The sequence below is a fragment of the Balaenoptera physalus genome (genome assembly GCF_965194825.1).
Source record: "Balaenoptera physalus genome assembly, chromosome: Y".
Taxonomy (NCBI): Eukaryota; Metazoa; Chordata; class Mammalia; order Artiodactyla; family Balaenopteridae; genus Balaenoptera; species Balaenoptera physalus.
The window spans coordinates 6141139-6164652 of record NC_138904.1 but is presented as its reverse complement, the minus strand read 5'-3'; the positions used below and the strand labels follow the sequence as shown (position 1 = coordinate 6164652).

Sequence of the window (23514 nt, the reverse complement as noted above, 5' to 3'; positions counted from 1 at the left end):
CTTGCCTAGTTTGGGCACTTATTATTAACTGAAGGTCTGTACCTAATCTTTTCGAAGTATTACCTCAGAATAATCCTGGGAGGTAGTTTCTGTTACGATCTCTGTTTTGCAATGGGAAGATTCGGGAACGCAGGGAAGGGAAGGAATTTGCCTAGGTGGCACATCCCTCGTTGCTCCTGTTGAGATTTTAACACCAGGTTGATTCCGAACTGATATTTTTCACCCCTTCTAGTCTTCAAGCTACATCATTTCTCACAATCCCTTAGCATCTGAAGAGGCAAGTATGAAGTCATAACTTTATAATTTTTACAGTTACAGCTATAATTTCAGTTAATTATTTGGCAGGGAGGGAAAAATCTCTATCTAGGGTAAAAAGTCTTTGGTATTAAATTAACATTGATTAACATTGAACAGGTGCACCTAATTCTCTGAAAACAGGAAGGGGCTTAGATCACTTTCATTTCTTTCGTTGTTCGTAATGCCAGGAAGCAGTAATTCACTTAGTGAGATCTTGCTGATGTGACAGAGTCAGCCAGATCTCACTGATCCCAGACTCCTCTTAACTCCTCTTACTATGTCTCAGTGACCCAGGTACACGTCTGCCGGTACGGTTGCTCTCAACTGAACACTTTTCCTAGCTCAGTCCTCACATATGAAGAACAGTATGAATATCAACATGTCGAACGTAAATTTCTCCAGGATGACTGCGGTCTGTAATCATCCAAAAGGGTAGCTACTGATTATTTGCAGGAGAAGAAAAAGAAACGGATTGAAAGTTCTTCTTGAGCTCAGAAGTTGTTGCATTGTCACCAACGACTTTCTCTACATGATGCAACATCCAGAAGGACCGTAAGAAGAATATTCCCACTAGGAATCCCACTTAAACACCAGGGGAACTCCATTTACCGTCTTTGATATCCAATTCTTGTCCATCTGTGTCCCAGAGAAGCACAGATTGCTAAGAAAACAGAGTACACAGAGCAAAGTAGCCTTGGCATTCCTTGTCTGGAACTCAAAGTCAACCTGTTGTGTGAGAGGGCGTGTGAGCCTGTGAAGAGGGGTGGGCAGGAGGGCGTCCAGAAGCAACTGTATGGAGAGAGGAGGGAGGGGAATGACCTTTGATTTCTGATTCCTGGAAGCACCCAAAGGCAATCAGAGGGCAGAATGTCCCCCAGCTGGTTCCTGTTAGCCACTATAGAAAACCCTGGAAGTAAACCCAAACGTTTTTGTTTTTTGTTTTGTTTTGGTGCTGGGGGACACTTTTTTTTTTAGCCCCTGCAGATTCAGAAGAGAAAAAGATTAATTCCGACCTTAGTTACATTCATCAGTCTATTATTCCCTTGGTCCCAGGGTATCACAATGCTTCCCTCAAATTCTTAAATGTGTTTATCTTAATCTCTTGACTGTTGGTTCATCTTGTGTAAAGTGGCCAGTGAGCGATGAAAGGCAGTTTCTGGGTCTTCTTTCTGTTTGCTAACACTGAAGATAAAGGCTGTCAACTTTATTTGCTTTAGTTTCCCCTGGTGTTGAATTTTATTCACCTAAGTCTCATATTTTAGGAAATCTTAACAAGCAAGCAATGCGTGAGCTGCAAAGGTGTTTGGAACAGGAGCTACTTCAAATATAATTCACGCGCAGGCTGCCTTTGTCGTTTAGTTTTGTAGTGAATAGTTTGAGAAGTGCTTGAAAGCTGGGAAAAAATTCATTTGAAGACAGCTGTGCTCATTTCCCTAGTTTAGTTCAGTGTGACTGTAGTTAAGGAGGAAAGCTTTCCTGTGTTGAAGTCCACAGTGGAATTAGTCTAGTTGCTATTAATTGAGAACGTTGCATGATTATCCCAGTCAGATTTATGCCTTAAAGTTGACGTCCTCAAATTAGGTTATCAAACAGAGGATTCTGTCGACTGCCGTCACGTTTTATTTAGATGGCCAGCGTGTGGCGCTGTTTCCTGCTAAAAGTTGCCTTTTTCATTTTCAGAAACTCCTCCGAACCTATGGTATTTACATGGCTCAGTGGAAATTTCCATGGGCTGAACAACATCAAAGAAGAACAACCCCACTTCAGTCTTTCAACAGAATAGAGCTTCAGTTTTCTGAGGAGCACCTGTGTAGGTTTCTTTTCATGTTTAGGAATGAAAATCAGAATAAAAGCATGATTATTTGAGCTTCCTTTTAAAGAGCCAAAAGTCTCATTTTACAAAATTTTAAATATGAATTTTACTGCACAATTTATTATTCATTTCCCGTGAATAGCAGGCCCTTCAGAAGTGAGAAATGAGGTTTTCAGTTAAAGTTACCTCATTTAAGATTTGGGATAAAATTATATAATTTACATTTCTTTCAACTCGCTTATGCTTCTCAAAATGTATGTTTGGGGGCAAACTGGTAATATTTTGGTCATGTCAAGAAGCTGAAATACACAAGTTACTTTTTATATTTTAGTGTCGCGCATTTGGCTGTTACATAGTATTTCTTTTACGGCTATTTATATGTTTTTCAGTATCTACAGCTTATATATAAAATCAAATGTGAGAACCCTGACTCTTTCTGGTTGCTCATGGTAGTGTTGCTAACATTAAAATTTGTGTAAAATCAGTTAATTGCCTGGTCTTTGGGACAAGTGTTCAATTCTACTGACATTGAGCATTCTTTGAAATCATTGGGTTTTAAAGGCCCAGTGTTCCTTGCATGGGCAGCAGCTGTTATGCTCAATAAGACGCTAAAATCAACAAAAGCCCTCAAATAAGCTACAGTTAAAATTTCCTGGGGCTGCGAGGGTAAAAGTATTTACAGCTGGATATCACCATCACCATACAATTGATCCCTGAAACATAAAAATGCACACACTCCTATACATTTTTTAAATAAGTATTTAAATTTTAGTAATTATTGCAGGGACAGAATAAAACTTTAGTGATGACTTAATCTAGAACAGGCTCTTAGCATGACTGCAGAACAGGTACCAAACAAATTTAACACTAATTGATGGATTGATGGTGACTTTGGGGGAGGGAAGGGAAAAAGGGCAAGGAGACAAATTCTTGAAGCGTAGTAGTAGCTTGAAATTGTGATATTTGACAATTCTTTGTATATTTTTCAGAAAAAAGTTTAAAATTTTCATTAAAATATTCTTCAGCACACAAAAGTAATAGCAAACACATTTCTGATACTTCTTAGTAATATCTTAGTAAACATCGAGGTAATTAAAAATAATACCTTTAAACCTGTGTATACTGCAACTGACTTTTTATAATCTTGCTGAAGAGGAACATGTCTTGTAAAAACTAAAATTATCTCCAAATAGGATATTTACATTGCAAGACGAAAAAAGCAAGCAGATAATTGCAAATGGATATGCACGTCCTTTTCCAAAAAGCTGAGGGTATATTCAGTGACCCAGTGCAAAAAGCTATAATTTTCATTTGTAAATGATTAAATTTGCCATCAGGGAACAGATTGGTACAGCGCCATAGAGGTTCACCCCATTCTTACCTGAAATCATATTACAAAGGATGCAAATCTGATATTTAGACATGCAGTTCTTAACTGCATCCGAGCTCCCCATTTCACTCTTTTTTTTTTTCTTCTTTTTTTTAAGAGCTCTCTCTATGTTCCCTGGATCATGCAGTTCAAAGCTGAGCAGACGAGAGTTAAGTCTGGAGGAGGGGGAAAGCCCAGTTGAAGAAGAGATCTGGAAGAGTCTGGCTACCAAATTCTGACAACTCCGCATGCAGATGTAGAGGTGAGTATGGGCCAAGGCTCTAGCATGGCTCACTTCTTGGTTTTTCTCAAGATGTTAATTTTTAATTTTTTAAATTTAATTTTAATTTCTCTGATGTTAACTGCAGTTTCTGAGAGAAGATGCATGTTATTGCATCATCCAGTGAAAGCAATTGAAAGGAAACTGGGCACCATGTGTGAGTTCCCTGCCCTCACTTCACTGTCCCCTATAAACCAGTGACCATGGACCACACTAGGTTTAAAACTCATAAATGCCATCGAATTAAAGTATTGGTCTTCTCCAGCTTTAGAGCAAGCTCTCAATTTGCTTTTCCAAGAGGGGAATGCCAGAGAAAGATTGTGCTTGCTTCCTTCACAGTTTATCCTTATCGAATGCAGCTGAAAAGCCTTTAAAAAGACAAGCCGCTGGCCCCCAAAAATGACTCTAAGAGTGTCTTGGCTAAATGTTTTGGAAAAAATATATCAATATGATTATTAAGAAGTAGATAGGTATGTCCAATCTATATCAACACACATACCTAAAAAAGGTACTTTAAACAAAATGAAGTCATAGATGCTACTGAAATCAAAGCTTCCACTCCATTTTCAATGGGGCACATGTTTTCTAAATCAGTTCTCTCTCAAACCTGTCCGTGGCTCACTTGCTATAGGATCAGGAGGCGTTGTTTCGAAGCTGAGATTCCAGGGCTGCCTTACGTCAGATATGCTTACTTAGAATCTCTGAACGTGGAGTCTTGGAGTACATCTTTAACAAACCTCTCAGGGGCCTCTTATTCTCTGCTTAAGGAAAAATATATATATATATAAAAAGGAGAAGAAACTGATAACCTAAATCAATTGCAAGGAAGAGCATAGCTAACTTTTTGGAATCTGGGAATGGGGGCCTTGTTTTGTGTTTCTTCTGTAACCTGACTGAGATGGACCACACATTCGGGTCCATCTGTGTTCATATACATAGAGATAAGAGTCAATTAAGGCCCTTTTCTACTCTCTTTAACAGATGGGTGTTTTGTCTATTTAAGTCCCACTGAAGTCAATATGAGGTTCATTTCCTCTCCAAATTCATACCATGAGGTCCAACTTGGCTTTGAGGAAAGACATACTAAGCATGTTCTTACTAAGGCACCTGGACGAGTCCCACCCATCCATTTACCTGTCATTCCTCCCATACCTACTTCTGGTTCCCCTCTCATGTGGTTGGTCTCCAGGAACGTAGGGTATGGCTTACCCAGTCATGTCAAAAGTTAGGGAGTTTCTGTGCCAATTCAAAGGGTCAGCTGTGTAATTGATTGCGCATATGTGAGCAGAATAAAATAGTAGATTTTGACTGTTATTCCGACTTTACCAAAATGCTTTCCTTTTCAAAGTTGCTTTAAACTGCAATTAAAATAAATAACATGAAAAAAGCCAGCATAATCACAGAAGATGTCTGTGATAATTCTAAAAGAAGAAAGCAATATAACCGCAAGTATTATTTTAACATGTGCATAATAAAGCAGCCCTATCTGTTTAATCCTAAGCTTTCTGTGCAACTCACTAGATGTTCTTTTGTGGTTTATCATAAAATGCATTTATTCATGGAAATGAATATGTTATGTAACCCATATAAGCAGAACACACGTCGCTTTTTAAAAAAATACAGTGATCCCTTTGAACATTTAAAAGCTGTTTTAAAAGCTCAGCACGCTTGTCCTTGTGATTTCACTTTCTAGACTATAAATTTCATGATATAACATGCAGAGTTATAAATCAAAGATACCATAAGAAAATATAGGCATGCATAATACCCTTGCCTTCATCAAGACCAGGTATTTGCTTAACTTTAAAACTCAAACACTGTGGGAAGGATCCACTGCAGCTTTTGGAAACGTTTTTAGTAATTCCTGAATGAAAGTGATAACATTCAGAAGACAATCCCTGTATTTAGATGTCTCTCCTCCGTTAGTTGACCTAAGGCTCAATGCACCTTCCTGCTTGGGGTCACCACGGTTAGCTTCTTTGCTCTTAGTCAATACTGAGTATGTTTAACATTCTTTAAAAAGACTTCCATCCACAGTTCTGAGCATCTTTTAAACAAACATGAGTTCATGTGAGCTCACATCTAAATTTTTTATGTTTCCGGCTCACGTGTAGCATTGTCATGCTAAAAGCTACAGGTGCCGCCGGCTATGTAATTCGTGGGACCTAGGGCGAAATGAAAATTCGGAGGACGGTGTTGAAAATTACCATCAAGGTTGTGACAGAAGAACATTAAACAAGGTATGGGTCCTTCTAAGGCCGCACACCCATCAGGCCAGCTCTGCCCACAGAACCTTTTGAACAAAACAACCCTGGTTTTTAAAACTCACTGGGAAACACGCTAAGCAATTAATTGCATTGGCCTTGCTGATTTAAACTATATGAAGAAATATACATGTAAGATGATGTAAAAGAAACGTGGGTATAATAGGATAACTGCACATGGTTGTCGTTACCATTGAACAGGAAGATCTCAAAATCTCAGAGTGGAAAATCTGCAGAATTTTAGGGGGACAGGATTGGAGGTTGGAAAAAGCCATGGGCTCTATGGGAAGAAGACTCCAGCTTTGCGCGGTATCTTTGAGCAGGTTGCGTGCATCTAGACGCTCCAGCTACGCTTAGTGGTGTATTTAGGGAGATACTGCGTTTTGGAATGTGCGAGTGCAGTTCTGTATGAGAATGTGGCAGTCAGCTCATGGGAGTATCGGTCAGTTGTCCCGCATCCGAATGAGTGTGCATGAGTCTTTCGGACTCTGTTGCGTTCCGTAAGTATCCCCAAGTTTGGAGCACAGCCTTCCTCACGTCCCAGCCCTCTGTAGGCTCTCCTACCGGCAGGGGGCTGGAGCGCAGTCACTTCCCAGTGGAGCTCAGGGCAGGACAGAGCTTTGTTAGGGGTGGTGTAGCATAGATGCTGCAGCGTCTCTTCCTCTGGTGGGGCCCTGGCTGGGGATGGAGAACGCGTGTGGTGAAAGAGCATTGGAAGAGAGTACAAGAGGGGACAGGGCAGTAATTTTGCTGCTAAAAAGGCCAAATCAAAAGACTTGGGGCAAAGACAAGGAGAAGAGTGTAGGAAAGGTTTGTCTTGAATAAGTCACTCAGGCTGGGCGGGTAGTGCTTACTAGAACAACACACACCTGAGGAAACTAGGGGTGTGGGTCTATGTAACAAATGTTCCTGGCTGCCCGCTCACATCGGTTTCCACGGGATAATGGGAAGGAGGGAAGGAAAGGATTGGAGGAAGGTCTGAGTGGAGGGAGGAAGAAGAGGGGGAAGAAGGAAGGAAGGAAGAGAGGAAGGGAATGAAGGAAAGAAAGAAGGAACGAGGGAGGGAGGAGGAGGGACGTGTCAGTCAAACGTCCCTGCCTGGCCGCTGTCTCGCCTTGTTACACCCATCACAGTTCTGTCACTTAGCTCTTTTCCACTCCTCGGGAAAAGGGAAATTCAGATAAGCGAAAGCGTGAGCGGAGCTGAGCCCGGGGTAGGAACCGGGGAGAAAGCCCACAACGTAGGGGCGCTCCATCCTTCCTTAGCCTCTTCCCATGCCTTATGGGTCCCGAGGCCCTGCTGCCCGAGGCAGCGCCTCACATCCAGGCCCGGGCTTGCGCGCACCTGACGTTCACCTGGATGGCGAAGGGGGAGGTGGGGCAGGAAGGAGCGCAAGCGGACCGTGGGGGAACCTGCGCGGGAGCGGACCACCTGGAGAGGGGCGCACGGCGGCGCTCGGCCGGCATCCCCCTGCGGTGGAGCTCCCGGCTCGCTGCCCCTCAGACCTGCCCACGGCCCTCCGCCCGCCCCCCGTCACTCACTTCCCTTCCAGCCAATGGCGCGGCCGCCTGTCACCCTCACCCCACCCCTGGAGGCAGAGCGGGGAGGGCCTTGGCAGGGAGGGCGCGGGGCCGGAGTTGAATGATTGAACTTTCCAGCGGAGTTGCGGCGGCCGCGAGGTTCCCGGCAGTGCGGCCCCGGCGCGGAGCTGGGAGCCTCGGCCAGCGCCCGGCGCCCGCGCCCCCGACCCGCAGCCATGGTGCCCGGGGCGCCCCTGACCCTCTGCCTCTGGTTGGCGGCCTCCGGGGGATGCCTGGCGGCCGGCTCCGGCGCGACGGCCGCCCGGCGGCTGGACGAGTCGCTGGCGGCCGGGAGCGTCCAGCGCGCCCGCTGCGCCTCCAGGTGCCTCAGCCTGCAGATCACGCGCATCTCCGCCTTCTTCCAGCACTTCCAGGTACGAACCGCCGCCCGCCCGGGTCCTCCCCGGCGCTGCGGGCCGCGGCGGGTGCGCACGGGGCGCGCGCCTCCCAGCCTCGCCGCCCAAACTTCTCGCCCAGCTCAGCCGGCAGGTCCGGCTTTCCCTCCGCGCGGATTTTACAATCTGGGTGCGCGAACCCTCTTTTCCAGCCCCCTCCCTGCTCCCGAAAGGGAAAAGAAGCCTGCGGCATCTTTACCTGACTCCCTTCTTCCGAGGGGGAAACGAAAGGCGGTTTCTTTGGGAAGGGAGAGCAGTTTTGTGGCTTCCAAGGGTGGGAGTGTGGGTTTGTTAGTTGCCCGGGACTTCGGCGCGGGACTGCGGGCTGGTGGCGAGTCCCGCAAACTCCGGGGCGCTCCGGGCCCTCGGCGCGGCGGGCGCGGCGGGCACAGCGAGCGAGGCCGGGAGGCGCGCACCGCTGCGCCCGGGGACCCGCGCGACGAGCCCCGGCCCCGCAGGTGCCCGCGGGCGGACACTTTTGTCTCTTTCGAGCTTTGCTTTCGCACTCGGCGGGCCGAGAGCTCGCGGCCCACCCTTCGAGCCCTGGGGGGGCCAAGTCGTGCGTTCCAGCGCGTTTGTGTTGGGGCCCGGGGAGGCGGTGGTGATGGTAGCTGTGCGCGCCCCGATTCGGAGCCCCAGAGCTTCTAGGTCTCGCCAACGAATGGCGTGGATGCAGGGGATCCGGGACTTGGAGGCGCCGTGTTTGGATGCTCTGAGCGGACTCCCGGGGGCCAGTATCTCCCCCAGCCCTCGTAGGTTCTGTCGGCTTGAGGGTAGGAGAGCTTGTGGGAGTGTGGGTGTTGGGTGTGTAGACGGTTCAGAGAACGGCACGCTTGGTGCTGTGGATGGCCGGGATCCTGGGGCGGGGGCGGGGGGGGGGAAGGGAGGGCGCCACAGAGGGGAGGACCCCCGCGGGACTTGCTCAGGGACACTGGCTGAGGGTGGGCGCACGGGAACCGCTCCCGGCCCCGACCGAGGCGCGCCTCACAGCTGCCTTCCCCAGCTGACCCGAGTGCGCGCACTCTGAAACCATTCACGCAGATAACCGAATTCCTGTCGTCTGCCGTGGTTCTCGCCCTCGCCTCTTCGTCTCTCTCCTTAGTTGCTCACCTGTTCCAAAGTTCCGACTTCTCGCCGCAGGGAAAACTGCGGAGGCCAGAAGGAGACCGGGGCTCCTGGGTGGGGTTCTAAGCCGAGCCCTCTGCCCTTGAGAAATAAACTGGGCGTCTCTTCCACTCGGGCGGGATAAATGGGCCTTCCCAGAGGCCCTGGGGACTAAGCTGCGACGGGAGGCCATCGTAATGACCGTGGAGTTGGGGACGAATCTCCGAAGTCTGAAGCCATGTTCATTCTGGCTTGAGAACTCATGAAACCTCGCGCCGAATGGTACAAGGAGAAGTAAAAGTTGGGATCTTCAGAGAGTGAACCAGCTGGCGAAGTTTGCGTGCGCCTGAGTGCGTGCTTCTCTATGTTCTCAAAGAAGCGACATCCGGTGGGTGTCAGAGAACTCGGCGCGCTCTGCTGTCCTCGTGGGTCCTCAGGGAAAGGGAAAAGGGAGTGTGGTCTCGTGCGCTGAAATTACGCCGACATCCTGGAGAGGGCCCCTCCCCAGCCACCTGGTTTCCAAACCGCCGGCCCTGCGCTCAGTCACTCTCCTGAGGAGATGCCGCGCTACTGTGTAAACGACAACAGAAAACAAAACAAAACGGCAGCCTGTTCCCAGGGAGAAAGAGTATCTTTTCTTTTTCTTCTTCCCTTCCTTTCTTTCTTCTTTCTTTATTTTAATTGAATTGTCAGTTGCTGTAATTTATTTGTTTTACAGTTTCAGCGGCTAAAGAAGCAGTTTAGATCAAGCCAATTCCTGTGAAAGGCTTTTCTTGTGGTCTCTTGGCATGATTCCTCTTCGGAAGAAAAACTGCTGACAGAATACACATTGCCAGACAATCCTGATTACATTTTAATTAGCTGGGTGAAATAAGCTGCAAATTACTCAGTTAGGACTTAATAACTGCTGTTTTTGCAATCAATTGCAAAGCCATTCTTGGAGGTTTAACCCTAACCTGGTAATGCCTATCTGATTTATCTAAATTGCAGGGATTAAGCGTTCTTAAGATTTGAGAAGACAGAAGCACACACTCCTTATAAAGCGGCAAGCTTCCCTGCCCCTCCCCCTTCTTAAATAATTGGAAGGATGTGGAGGGATCAGCCTGCGGGCAGCTCATTACTCTGCACGTGGAATGTATTAGTGGGCAGGAGAGGCTGGGCTGGTGGAAGGGGTCGGAAGAGCCCCTTCTCTCAGGGTCACCCCACCCACTTGGGCAAATAAACCGTAGCAGAAGGCTGTTTCTGGAGCAGGTGCCGGTTCCCAGCTTCTCCTGCTCAGTTCCCAGCCTCCTTTGAAGGGGCTGCCAGGGCCAGTGACCTGGGCTAGCAGGTCTGCAGAGGAGGCTGGGGTCCAAACGTCTCTGCCCCAATTCTGCACGCTCTCCAGTGCCTCCCAGCCTTGCAGCTCGAGGCTGAAGGTGGATGGGGCGCACGCGTGCCTCCACATGTGTGGGGCTGGATCGGCTTCACCTGTCAGTCATGTGGCTGTCAACCTTGCCTGACGGCACAGGGGACTCAATACTGATGCCTGGAAGTGGGGGTGGTGATGGGGATACCGGAGCATCTGTATCCTGAATGGTCTGCCCACGGTCCCCGACCTGAAGGAGCTTAGGATTTCATACTGCAAGGGAGACGGATTCTGAACTGTCATTGATTTCACCACTGAGGGCTGCCTCTCATTTGTGGAAAGCAGTAACGGCTAGCATCGCACAGGTTATCAGTACCCGGCTCCACGATGCCGTGCGCAGGGCATTTGGCACGTTGCCGTTTCAGGTTCACACGTATCATGCGTGCACGTGGCTAAAAGCCTGGCAACGGAGGCAGTTGGGAAGGGCGTCCTTTCCTCAGTGAATGCAGCTGTGGGGTAAGGAGCAGGGAGGTGGGCTCTGGAGCCGGGCAGATGGGCTCTGCGTCAGGCTTTGCCACTTGGCAGATATGTAGCTTGGGGAAGATCACCTTCCTGAACTTCCAGCCTCTCGTGTGCCCGGTAGGACACCTGCCCAGCAAGGTGGAGATCATAAAACTTGTTGGGGATAATGAAAGCGATGGTAATAAAGGGGTCACTGTTCTGGGGGTCTTACAAGTCTGTCTCATTCCATCCCCACAACCATCATACAAAGAAGGTACTGTTGGTGTCCTCCTAGAACTGATAAGGACCCGAGATGCTGAGACGCTAATAGACGGGGAACCTGGGTTCCCAACCAAGACAGCTACAGCTTTGGGGTTTGTTCTTATCTCTAGGATTTTATTGATTAGTGGTTTAACTTACTTCAGAACTGGCTGCCTTTTTCTCAGGCCCCAGCGCCAAATGGAAACATGCCGTCCATTATTCAGAGAGCAAGAAGTGTTGTCGAAGGAACTAAAATATAAAACTTGTTCTTTCTTCTGTGACCTTTCTCTCTTGGAATTTGCTATCCAATGCTGTTCTCGGTAAAGCATAATTTAAACATGAAGTCATTCGCATGGATTTCACTGTTCATCTTTCTCTTGTGCAGTGCCAGCGTTACATGCAAACATCAGATCATTTCACTTATATGTGGAATCACCAGCAGTGCACAGTTTTGATTTCCTGGTCCATCCCTGGAGGGAAAAGTGGGGACCAGACTCAGGAAGGTGGGAAGGAGGAAGCGAGGACCCCCAAAGTGCCCTGTGTAGGGTGTGCCCAGTGGGTGCCCCACAAGGGGATCTTGCAGGACGTGTGTAGACCGTCGTGGGTACCAAGGGTCTGGCGAGCACATACGCCTGCTCGGGCACGGCACTTGCCCAGTGCCCTGTTCTGCCAGCTGCTGGACCAACGCATTGCACTTTGTTCTAGCCGGGTCCTCAGGAACCTGAGCCAGGCGTCTCCCCCTCCTACTGCTCAAGCCGTAGCAGATGGTCAGCCCCCAGGTGTACTTAGATCTGCTTGCCAGATGCAGTTAGCTACCTGCATTAGGGACGGGCAGTAGGCTTGTTCCCGTGGAGTCTCGGACTCTGGCTGGCCATCCACCAAACACAGTATGATGGTCCCAGCGTGGGACGGGGACAGCTACCACTGAATTCTGGGACACATCACCGCACGCATGCGCCGCCCTGACCCTCCTTGTGGTCACTCTCAGGTCCCTGCAGAGGGTAGGGTGTGACCGTGATTTGGGGGTGAGGAGGGGGAGGCTGGGAGGGTTGGGGTGCCGGTGGGCCAGGGAGTGGGCAGCCGAGAATCTTGCCTGGGGAGGAGGGGGTGGTGAGAGGCAGCAGCATGCCTGCCGGAGCCTCCAGAACATGCTCCTGTATCCCACCAGACTGCACACACGAAACGCACACTCCAAGATAAGATCATTGAGGATTTCAGTGTGGCGGTCTCGGCACATTACCCCTCAGGTGCAGGGCCCCTTCTGAGCGTGGGCCACGTGCACCGGTCATTTGTCCCTGAAGCTGGCCCTGGTTTGGGTTTTTTTTTTTTTTTTTTTAAATAAATTTATTTATTTATTTATTTATTTATTTATTTATTTATTTATTTATTTATTTTTGGCTGTGTTGGGTCTTCGTTTCTGTGCAAGGGCTTTCTCTAGTCGTGGCAAGTGGGGGCCACTCTTCATCGCGGTGCGCGGGCCTCTCACTATCGTGGCCTCTCTTGTTGCGGAGCACAGGCTCCAGACGCGCAGGCTCAGTAGCTGTGGCGCACGGGCCCAGTTGCTCGTCGGCATGTGGGATCTTCCCAGACCAGGGCTCGAACCCGTGTCCCATGCATTGGCAGGCAGATTCTCAACCACTGCGCCACCAGGGGAGCCCTGGTTTGGGTTTTTTAACCCTTGGAAGAGGTAGGTTAAGCCCACTTGTCCTGGTGGTTCTTCATATTCTGTCCATCGTGTTCAAGGGTACAATGCTGACGTGCTCACTTGGGAATAACCTGCTGTGCCCTTGTTTTCTCAACCTCACTAGAAGATTAAAGAAGAGGGAAAACAGAGACAGTGTGCCTGAAATAAGCTCTGTCTCTTTTTGGGTGACTCTCATTTAACTTGAGAGTGGCCTCCTCTTCTGCGCTCGTTGGGACTTTCAGGGCGGAGACCCTGCCTGTCTCGCTAGGTTCTGCTCGTCACGGCAGTGATGGAGCTGAGTCTCAGCTTTACTGATAGAGTCCTTGCACTAAATATTAGCAGACCTGCAACCTGCTCTTTCTCTGCCCGAGTTTTCCCAGAGGAGGCTCAGTAGAATGGGGCTTGAGGAAAAAGAGTAGCCCACGTGTAATAAAATAGGAAGAGTGCGTCTATTTCTTTGCCAGATTTTGGGACCTGAAAATTTTGGGAAAAGTGGGTGGAATCTTGTTGGAAGATAAGTAGCAGGTTGCTGGCAGCCTTGGTCCTAGGGCTCTAGAATTTTATTAGTGTTAAGAGATTCCAGCTTAATGGGACATTAGTCACTCTCCAAACTACTGCTGATAGACTCGTTTAGGTAGCTGATTAGAGATCGGAGGCTTTTTTCTAGCAGTAATTGGAAGCTGTTTGTTTTGGCAAAAGGGAGAACTAAGCTGGTGATTACCTCATTCTGCTTAGAGGACTAGCCTCTCCTCTCAGAAAAAGTAAACAAACAATTACTTTGTTTGTTTCAAACAAACAAAGCATCAGAAACCTTTAGCAGCCACAAATCTGCCCCAGGCTCGCAGATTTTTGGAGGAGCGATTTTGTGGTGAATACACTCAGCTGTGGTGTGTCCGTTTGGCCTGCCGTGAGATTGAAGTTATATGCTAGAAAGTCTCTGGGAAGAGAGTCCATCCTCAAGTTTGACCTTTATATTTCCTGGTCTGGGTCACTGGATCTCTGGCTGTGTTTCTAAGAATTTCTGAATTTGACCCAAACTAAACATTAGGTTATTCATGGCAAATTTTCATGTTTTTAATACAGCATTTCTCCTTGAACCGTGATTTACAAGTGTATCTTATTGTGACTATTACAGAACATTAAGAAAACACATTAGAAAATACCAACTTATTTATTTCTTTGTGCACTGTACTATTAGAGGAGAAATATATTTATATTTATATATCTATATATGTTTATATATCGAGTATAGTATATATTTTTATATATTTCAATATATTATATTAATAAAATACATACATGTATGTATGTTTGGAGACCTACATTTAAAAGTTAAAGTTAATGTTGTTGGTTTAAGCATTCCCACCTTAATAGCCTCCTAACTTATCATTTTTTTACGTTTTTTTGAAATAGATTGATCAGATTTCACTGTATAACCTACCTGGGTATGTTTCGGCAAATGGGCATAAAACTTTCAGGCTAGGTAAAGAAACTTATCAAAGTGTCAGTGGGCACTGCTTGTATTCACTCAGAAATGGAGAAGTTCCTACGTGTGACTTGCTATTGCCTTCCGGAAATCTGATTCTCACACGATTTTGAGGGTTGGGCTTGAGACAATGATCAGTGAAGCGTATCTGTATTATTGAGAGACATTTTTTATATGAACAATAGTACTGGGGAAAATAGCAAACACCCTGTTGGAATGCTTTGTCAAATTACCCCATAACTCATACTGTTGGTGCAGTGTCTGAGCTCCAAGTCCTTTCGAGTGCTGAAGCCAGCCACCTTTCAACATTTCCACTCACCCTGCACTCCATATTTTGGAAGTATGTTGTCTATCAACATATGGCCTTTATTAAGTATGACCTAGTTTTTCCTCGTCACATTAATCAAAGATATCCATAACTCCTTCAAACTTCAGATCAGCGTGAGGTCGCCCACATTACCACAGTAGACTGATAAAACTGACGTTCTTGACATTTTAGTTATTTTTGTACCATCTATCTTAGGAGAATGTGTAATTTGTTTTGGATTCTCTGAATATTGGAAATGGGTCATAGACACCTATTCCTTCTTAGGAGACGCTGTTGGTGACTTTCTGTCCCTCACCCCACCAGCTCCCTGGCTCCTGGATCGGCAGCTAATAGCTTACAGCTGCTGCCCCAGAGAGACTAACCTTTAGCCCCTGGGCACCATCTTGCCAGCAGGGCAGTGTACCCTCCTTCCCTGATGAGGGCAGATCATAGCCATTGGCTCACCGCTGGGGGATACAGGAGGCCAGCCCTCTGCTGGGATCAACTCTGGTGCAATTTATGCTGCAAAGCATTGCACGGGGCCAGGCTTATCAGGGCTGTAGCCGAGATCACATCCCTACTCAGCTCCTCCTGCATCCTTCCCTCCCCTTCCACTGAGAGTTTCCCCCTGATACATCACATTCACAGAAAGACCCCTTTCAGCCTCAGCTTCCACAAAACCCAACCTCAGACACCTACCTTCAGATACCTCATCTGATTCAACCCTTTTGTTTTGCAGATTAGACAGCTTGATGCTTATAGGAATGATTCATTCAAGCACATACAGATAATAGATAGTAGAAGTAAAGATATAACCCAGCGTTCACAACTCTCAGCTCAGACTTTCCCCACTATCCCCTTTATTGTTTTTTTTATTGTTTATTTTTTTAACTTAATTTTTATTTTACATTGGCGTATAGTTGATATACAGTGTTGTGTAGTTTCAGGTGTACAGCCAAGTGAATCAGTTATACATATATCCAGTCTTTTTCAGATTCTTTTCCCATATAGGTTATTACAGAACATTGAGTAGAGTTCCCTGTGCTCTACAGCAGGTCCTTGGTGATGATCTGTTTTATATACTGTATAGTAGTGTGTACATGTTAATCCCAAACTCCTAATTTTTCCCTCCCCCTCCTTTCCCCTTTGGTAACCATAAGTTTGTTTTCTACGTCTGTGAGTCTGTTTCTGTTTTGTAATCCACCATTCCCTTTAAAAAAAAAAAAGTGAGAGTTTATACAGATTAAAAAAAATCCTTCTAGATGAGGAAGCACGTAAGAGTCGGTACGTCTTCTGTTATTTGAATTTAGTTTATCTCTCCCGATGATTTCAGTAAAAAGTTTCAAATCTTGATCCTAAGACATAAGCACATCGTGCTCCTTCATTGCCTCTGTGAAAAAATACGTATAGTTGGCGCTCCGTGTGTTCTGGTTCTGCCTATCCGCAGTTGCGTGACTCCACCAATGAGGAACCCGCGGATACAGAGGACCGGCTATACTCTTATTATAACACGGACCGGCTGTCCGTATTTACATAACGGACTTGAGCATCTGCGGATTTGGTATCCACAGGGGTCCTGGAACCAATCCCCCACAGATCTCAAGCGACGACTGTACTGTTAAAGCCAGCTTGAAATAGTTGTCTGGTAGGTGGACAGTAGGTGGGGTGAGGGGACATCATTAACCTCAGTACCCCTGGCAGGTCTAAGAGGATGGCAAAGAGGGCCAGTTAGTTCAGATATTAACCAACTTTGCATTTACTCAGCAAGTGACCAGGCTGCCACATCCCCCAGGACCTAGAGTCCCCTCCATATCTTTAAAAGATTATGCACATGGTTTCAAAATAGTGAGCAGAGGCGTTTTCCCTGATGGTGATGGAGAAGGTTGGATAAAAGTGGTTACCCCTGATAGCCGATAAGTAAGGAAAGATTTATGGAAGCAGCGTTTATGGCTCATTTTAATGTAAATCTCAGACTGTAGATGCTGGGTCTGTTTCTCCCTTAAAAAAAAAAAAAAAACCCACAGAAAACGCCGCTTTAATCACTTCCACTTATTTCAGCTAATATCGATGGATTGCTGCAATTTCAAAGATGAGGTGGTAAAATCCCTACTCCTGAGGGGATTTATACTCTGGTAGGGGCTAAGACTTGTAAACAGACCACTGCAGTCCACAAGGGAGGGCTCAGGGAGAGTTACTTGTGTGAGATCTCAGGCTTGTTGCCATAGGGGACGCGTCCTAGGGGAGACGACGCTTGAGCTGAGCCTCAAACGCTGGGCTCTTCCAACGCAGAACAGCCAACGTGAGCAAACGCAGAGTCTCGCAGGAGTTTGCTCTGTCTGCTGGGGGCTCTCGGTGGCTCCTCACGGACGGGATGCGGCGTCAGCCCGCCCAGCCTGCAGCCAGGCATTGGGAACTTGTTGGTAAGAGCTGGTACAAAGCTCAAGTGCTTTGTTCTGCAGGACGGGTTGAGAGCAGGTCATCACACTTAGGAGTGTCTTCCTGCTTCGTGCTGATGTGGTTGGACATCAGGCGACACTACCAGCTGCCCTCATGCTACTGAGTTGACCTCTGTGGAGAGCCTCGCCAGCACCCCTAAGAAAGAGCCCCAGATGAGCATGAAAAGGAGAGAAGGGGGCTGCGTCTCCCGTCTCCCTGCCATCACGCTTTGGCTTACGGACGGACCCCAGTTCCGATTGGTGGGGCTGGATCCTAACTAAGAAACTCTTCTGAATCACTGAGCCACAGGGGGTAGAAGGTACTTAGCGTTCATCGCATTTTTTGCTTTCTTGGTGCTGAGAAAGTAGTTTCACATAAAATATCTATTTGACCTTCACAGCAACTCTTTGAGGTCAGGAGTGTTATTTTATTTTTACAGATAAGACAACTGAAGGTTGTGAGCTGTTGGGAAGTGAGATAACCAAGTCTTCGTAGCAGAAACTCAAGCCCTAATTGTCATGTTCCCAAATATTTATACTAAATGATCTGCTTCTCAGCATGTTGACAGTGAGAGAAGACAGAGTGAAAATATCAGCTGTAATATCATCGACAGTCACGGAGTTTTGGGGGGAAACGGACCTCCATGTCTCACTCTCTCCTTGTCCCTTGGAGGTACCACTGCATCACGAAGTGCCACAATTGTGGACGATTGAAAGGTTGCTGGTGTGATAGAAAAAAACCCATTAAAAATATCAGTCCATCAACGACATCCGCTGTGCATCTGTCTACCCCAATCCTTCTTCCAACCAATACGGATCTGTCACACACAGTTGTTTTTCAGGTAGCTTAGATTCTGGGGACCCAGCATAAGTGACACGTGCTTCCTGCCCACAAAAGAATTATTTTCTACTAGAGACAGAGAGAGAGAGAGAGAGGCAGACATTTACGCAAATAGTTGCAAAGAGTTGTTGAAGTGAAGAAAGTGTTATAATCATGAATCATCTTTTAAATCTTTATAGAGAATTGTTTAACACATTATCATAATTTCTTAGATGAAGATTTTTTTTTCCCTTATAAATTGATTTTGTTTAGGTCCACCCAGAATCCCACTTGTCTAGCAAAATAGCAGAGTAGTATTGTGATCCTTGCAGGCATGTTTCACGAACAGCTGAACTCCTTGATGCCGTGGAGGATGGGTTTGTTGTCTGGGAATAACAGAGGTCTCAGGGCTTCACCCTTGACCTTCATTCTTGGCTGCCATTGCTGTTTTGTACAGTGGTGGGACACATTTGGAATATTTGCAAGTGGTGTTCATGGCTTGTAGGTATGTGACAGCTACTTCCAAGAACTCAGGGTGTCTTATGAGTTTGCTCGCTTTCCTTTTGTTTTGGTTTTGGGAGTGTGTGTGTGTGTGTGTGTGTGTGTGTGTGTGTGTGTGTTTACATTTTATCATTCTTTGCATCATCTCTGTAAGATATAAAAGTTGGACAATAAGGAATTCTGAGAAAAGAATTTAGAAAATTCTCAAGGCTGCACATGAAAAGAAAATGGTGATGAATTGGGGTTCTTTAATCCCCCAGAGTGCAAAAATCTATCCTCAGGGGAATCTGAGAAACAATGGCTCATCAAGAGGGAAGAAAAGCTCTTAATTCACATGCTATTTATCCTTTAGTTTTAAATTATAACTTTTGTCATTTAATAAGCGTTTCGGTCTCCAAGTGATTAATATCCTGCCAACTTGAGAAAATAACATTCTGTTAGAGTGACCTCAAAATATATGATTTTGTATTTCATATTACCTTCTTACTTTGAAAGATAAGGCAGATATGCCGTCACCACTGAAAACAGTCGAGTAATGTCTGGTGACCGCCATCTTCATTTTAGGGAAGTGCGTGTTCTTACTGGCGTGCATAGGATCTCAAATAACCTTCAGCGAACAAGAATGCATGTTTCCCCTCAATTCAGTATCTAATTATCACGGATGACTTTTTAAATTTCATAGCTAATTTCTGGTTATATCCAAAGAAGTGACAATTTTATAAGTCTGTAAGTGAAAACACAAAACAGAGGGTCCTTTTAATGAAACAAGAAACATTAATTTTGCACAGTAATCCATCACCTTACGAAAATGTTGTTAATCATACTGGTGCTGGGGACAAGAAAAATGATGGGAATTCATTCACTTAAGCAACTTAGAGCTCTTTTCTCCATATTCTGTTTGCAGTTTACACCTTTTTCAACCCACTTTAATATTCTAATGCATTAATAATTCTTATGTGTGAAACACATCACAGTGTTTTTGTTCTTCCTCTCTCCCTCCAATGCAAATGATGGTCTTGTCGGAGGACAAACCAGGTGGATCACATTCTTGGGAGATTACTGACAGCTTCTCTAAAAGAAAGACTGAAACAGTTGAGAAATTCTAAATGCAAACAAATATAAAGCTTTCAGGTTAAAGGTGATTTTACCTATTACTTATTGTGTCTCTATTGAGTTCATATAAACGGTTCATCTGATGAACGTTTATCAACTCTTGTTTAATTCTCTGATAACACATAATTGAGAGAGACAGCACTTTCTAGACTTAAATAAATGCCTCTATTCCTGTCTTTAAATGCCTACACTACTGGAATGAATAGCACTCTTTTGAAATTTATACTGTTGGTTATACTTTGTGGTCTGGAAACAAAATTGACAAAGACTTGCAATAGCGAAAGAGATTTTGAAGAGGATGCACGTCTTGTAGTGATATGTCACCCCAGCCGCTGGACAGGTTTCCAAGTGCTGTTACAACAACCCAAATATGGCAAGGATCCTGGCATCTCAGGATCATTAGCTTGCTTTCCAACGGATGAGCAGACCCCTTCAGAATGCAAATACCAAGACCATTTCCAATCATGAGGGAATCATCACCACCACCACCACCATCATCACCATTATCATCATTATCACCATCACCCCCATCATCATCATCATCATCATCACCACCATCATCATCATCATCACCACCACCACCATCACCATCATCATCACCGTTATCATCATTATCACCATCACCACCATCACCATCATCACCACCATCACCACCATCACCATCATCATCACCACCATCACCAGCACCATCACCATCATCGTCATCATCACCATCACCATTATCATCATCACCACCATCATCATCATCACCATCACCATTATCATCATCATCACCACCATCATCATCACCACTATCATCACCATCATCATCATTATCATCACCATCATCACCACCACCATCACCATCATCATCACCATTATCATCATTATCACCATCACCACCATCACCATCATCATCACCACATTTGGAAATATGACACTGTTCCCTGAGAAATCTCTGTACAAACAATTCTGTTGAGATACTCAGATTTCCATGCCTATCCATCATGACAGGCTACTTATTTTTGCCCCTGCTTACTGATGTCTATCCTTCCCTTGATGGCCATTCCCCCAAGAAGAGGGTTTTGCTCACCATAGAGGAGAAACCTCGTGTGAAACAAGGCTCAGAAGACCACCCAGGCATCTGGGGTGGCCCATTCTTGCCCAGCAGTCCTGCCATATGGATGATTCAAATAGAGGTAAAGTTACGAGCTGCAACATAGCATAACTTGGAGCTTGCTTTCTGGAGTGGAAGTGTGTTAATGATAAGGATGCCAAGCTTATGCAGAAGTTACTGATTACTTTCAGGAACGATGAGCAGAAAATAGGAGACTGGCCGCTGTTAAAATGCTTTGGTAACTGCAGTTCTTTTACATTTCTTCTGTGGCAAGGAAGTGCAGAGAAATCACCCAAGATGCTGTCCACGGTTAAAGATAGTCATTGGTTGAAGGTGAGCACTTTCTTGGCTTCTCATTTTCTCATCCACGTTTTGGGCTATTATAGCCGTTTAGAACTAGAACTTTGCCTTTAAAACCTAAAATATGTACCCCAGTTCCTTTCTTCCTCTTTTAGACATAGGTAGGCCCTCGGTAGAGGTTTGGCAAATATCCCTGGCGCATCTTTGACTAGAAATGCACTTTCTCTCCCTTTCTGTCACCCCCTCCTCTCTCCCTCTCCTTCCTTTATTTTGACACTTGGCTGTGTACCATTTTGAAAGCAGCACAGCCAAACCCATTTGCTGATCATTCCAGGAATGGCCTACATCTGGGAAGTTATTTTCCCATTGGGCCAGAATCTAAAAGAAAGTAGGGAACATCTTTTGTTGTTGTTGTTTCCACATTTTTGTTTCCGGAATTATGAGGTAATGTCCTCACAGCTGCAAAGAAATAAAAAAAATACTTCTGGACAGGATCTATTCACTTGTTAAGTATCACCAGAGAAAAACATATTTAGAGGTGAGACTCCATGAGAACAGACATCCATTTGTATTTTGATGTTTCTATTATACAGGGGCCATGGACTTGTATAGTATTTTAAACCTATTTTTTATTGGGCAAGATTGGCATACTCTAGTCCCATTTATTACTCCACAATTTTGAAAAAAAAAAAGGAGGAAGTTTCTTCTTTTTTGAACAGCTGTATGAAATTAGGGCCAAAATGTTTTTTTCCATATGTGTATGATCCAAGAGTGTCTAGTTCATGGTTTCTCAACCTTGTCACTGCTGACCTTTGGGGCCAGATTATCCTTTGTTATGGGGTCTGTGCTGTGCATTGTTGGATGTTTAGCAATATCCCTGGTCTTTACCCACTAGATACCAGTAGTATCCCTCCCACCCCCGGTCATGACAAAGAAATATCTCCAGACATTACAATATGTGCCATAGGACAAAATCACCCTTGTTGAAAGCCACTGGTCTAGTTCTCTCTCTTTTTACTTTACATCTGTCTCGGTCGATGTGTCTCTAGTTCAATATCTGTATTCAGATATGTATATCCATATCTAAATGTATATGTGTATGTATGACTCTTTTATTACATATTCAGTTACCCTCTTTGAAAGAATAAACTCAGATACATGAGTCAATAAATTGATTGCAGTAACAATGTTCTTTTTCACGTATAACATGGGAGTTTGGAAAGGTGCTCATTTATGTCTCCATTTGAGAATCTGGGAAAGAATAAGGCACTTATTTCGAAAAAAATGCTTGTCTTCCATTCTATAGCAAACGTTCTCCTGAAAGAAAACGACAGTATCTCTGTCTTTAGCAGTGATGATTCTGAAGATATGTCATGGCATTTGTGGGTGTGATAGCCTGTAAGAAAATCGGGGTTTTTCAGCCATGACCAGTCTAATGTGTAAAGTTGGTTGTATTGCATCTTTTCCTTTAAATACCTGTTATGTTTTTAAAATTTGGTGAGCTGGTCCGAAAGTCTGATTCCCTTGGAACTTCTTTGCAAGTGAACTGTCTTTTCCTTTTGAAAAACTTTTGTCTCTGAGCATTCTTGCAGACCGCTTATGTGCTCTTTACCTCAAGTGCCTCGCCCATAAAGTGGTGGCGATGGTAGCACAGCTTCACTGGATCGTTCTATGATGCAACACGGTTCACTCGGAGCAGAACCTCACGTGTGCTTAGCTCTACAGAAGTATTGGCTGTTGTTGTTTAGATGCGCGAGGCACAGAGTGAGTGCTGGTGCTGAAGATCTTGGGACAGAAAAATGAGTAGCGTACACCCCTCGATCCTTCCCAGGCTGGTCTAAGAGCAGTTAAAGGGAATTTCAACAACCTGATTTTAAAGTGGGCCAAAGACCTCAACTGACACCACACCAAAGAAAATATACAGATGGCAAATAAGCGTATGAAAAGATGCTTCACATCACATGTCATCAGGGAAATGCAAATTAAAGCAACAAGATAGCACCACACACCCATTAGAATGGCCATAACCCGGAACACCAACAGCACCAAATGGTGCCGAGGGTGTGCAGCAACAGGGACTCTCCTTCCTTGCTGCTGGGGGTGCAAAATGGGACCCTCACTTTGGAAGGCAAGCAGTTTCTTACAGAACAAAACTACCCTTACTCCTTGGTGTTTCTTCAAATGAGATGAAAACTTACGTACACAATGAAACTTGCACTTAGATGTATAGAGCAGCTTTATCCATAATTGCCAAAACCTGGAAGCAACCAAGATGTCGTTCAGTAAGTGAATGGATAAATAAACTGAGGTACATCCGGATTATGGAATATTACTCAGCACTAAACAGAAATGAGCTCTCAAGCCGTGAAAAGACATGGAGGAACCTAAAATGCATATCACTGTGTGAAAGAGGCCCATCTGCAAAGGCTGCACACTGTATGATTCCAACTGTATGTCATTCTGGAAAAAGCAAAACTATGGACACAGTAAAAAGATCAGTGGTTGCCAGGGGTTGGGGCTGGGGGCTGGGTAGGAATGAATAGGTGGAGCCCAGAGGATT

The 23514-nt window shown here is 45.6% G+C and overlaps 1 protein-coding gene and 1 long non-coding RNA gene across 2 annotated transcripts in view; both read left to right on the top strand.

Annotated features, from left to right (window-relative positions):
• Positions 1-4310, top strand: part of LOC309653467 — a 476299-nt gene extending 471989 nt beyond the window's left edge. The window contains exon 3 of the long non-coding RNA XR_014259202.1: positions 3598-4310. This is a non-coding gene — a long non-coding RNA (uncharacterized lncRNA). The remainder of the gene's footprint in view (positions 1-3597) is intronic.
• A 3337-nt stretch (positions 4311-7647) lies between these two features.
• LOC309653432 (anosmin-1) overlaps positions 7648-23514 on the top strand; it is a 189743-nt gene continuing 173876 nt past the window's right edge. The window contains exon 1 of the mRNA XM_082448098.1: positions 7648-7977. Coding sequence (XP_082304224.1) covers positions 7780-7977 — 198 coding nt within the window. The 5' untranslated portion in view covers positions 7648-7779. The remainder of the gene's footprint in view (positions 7978-23514) is intronic.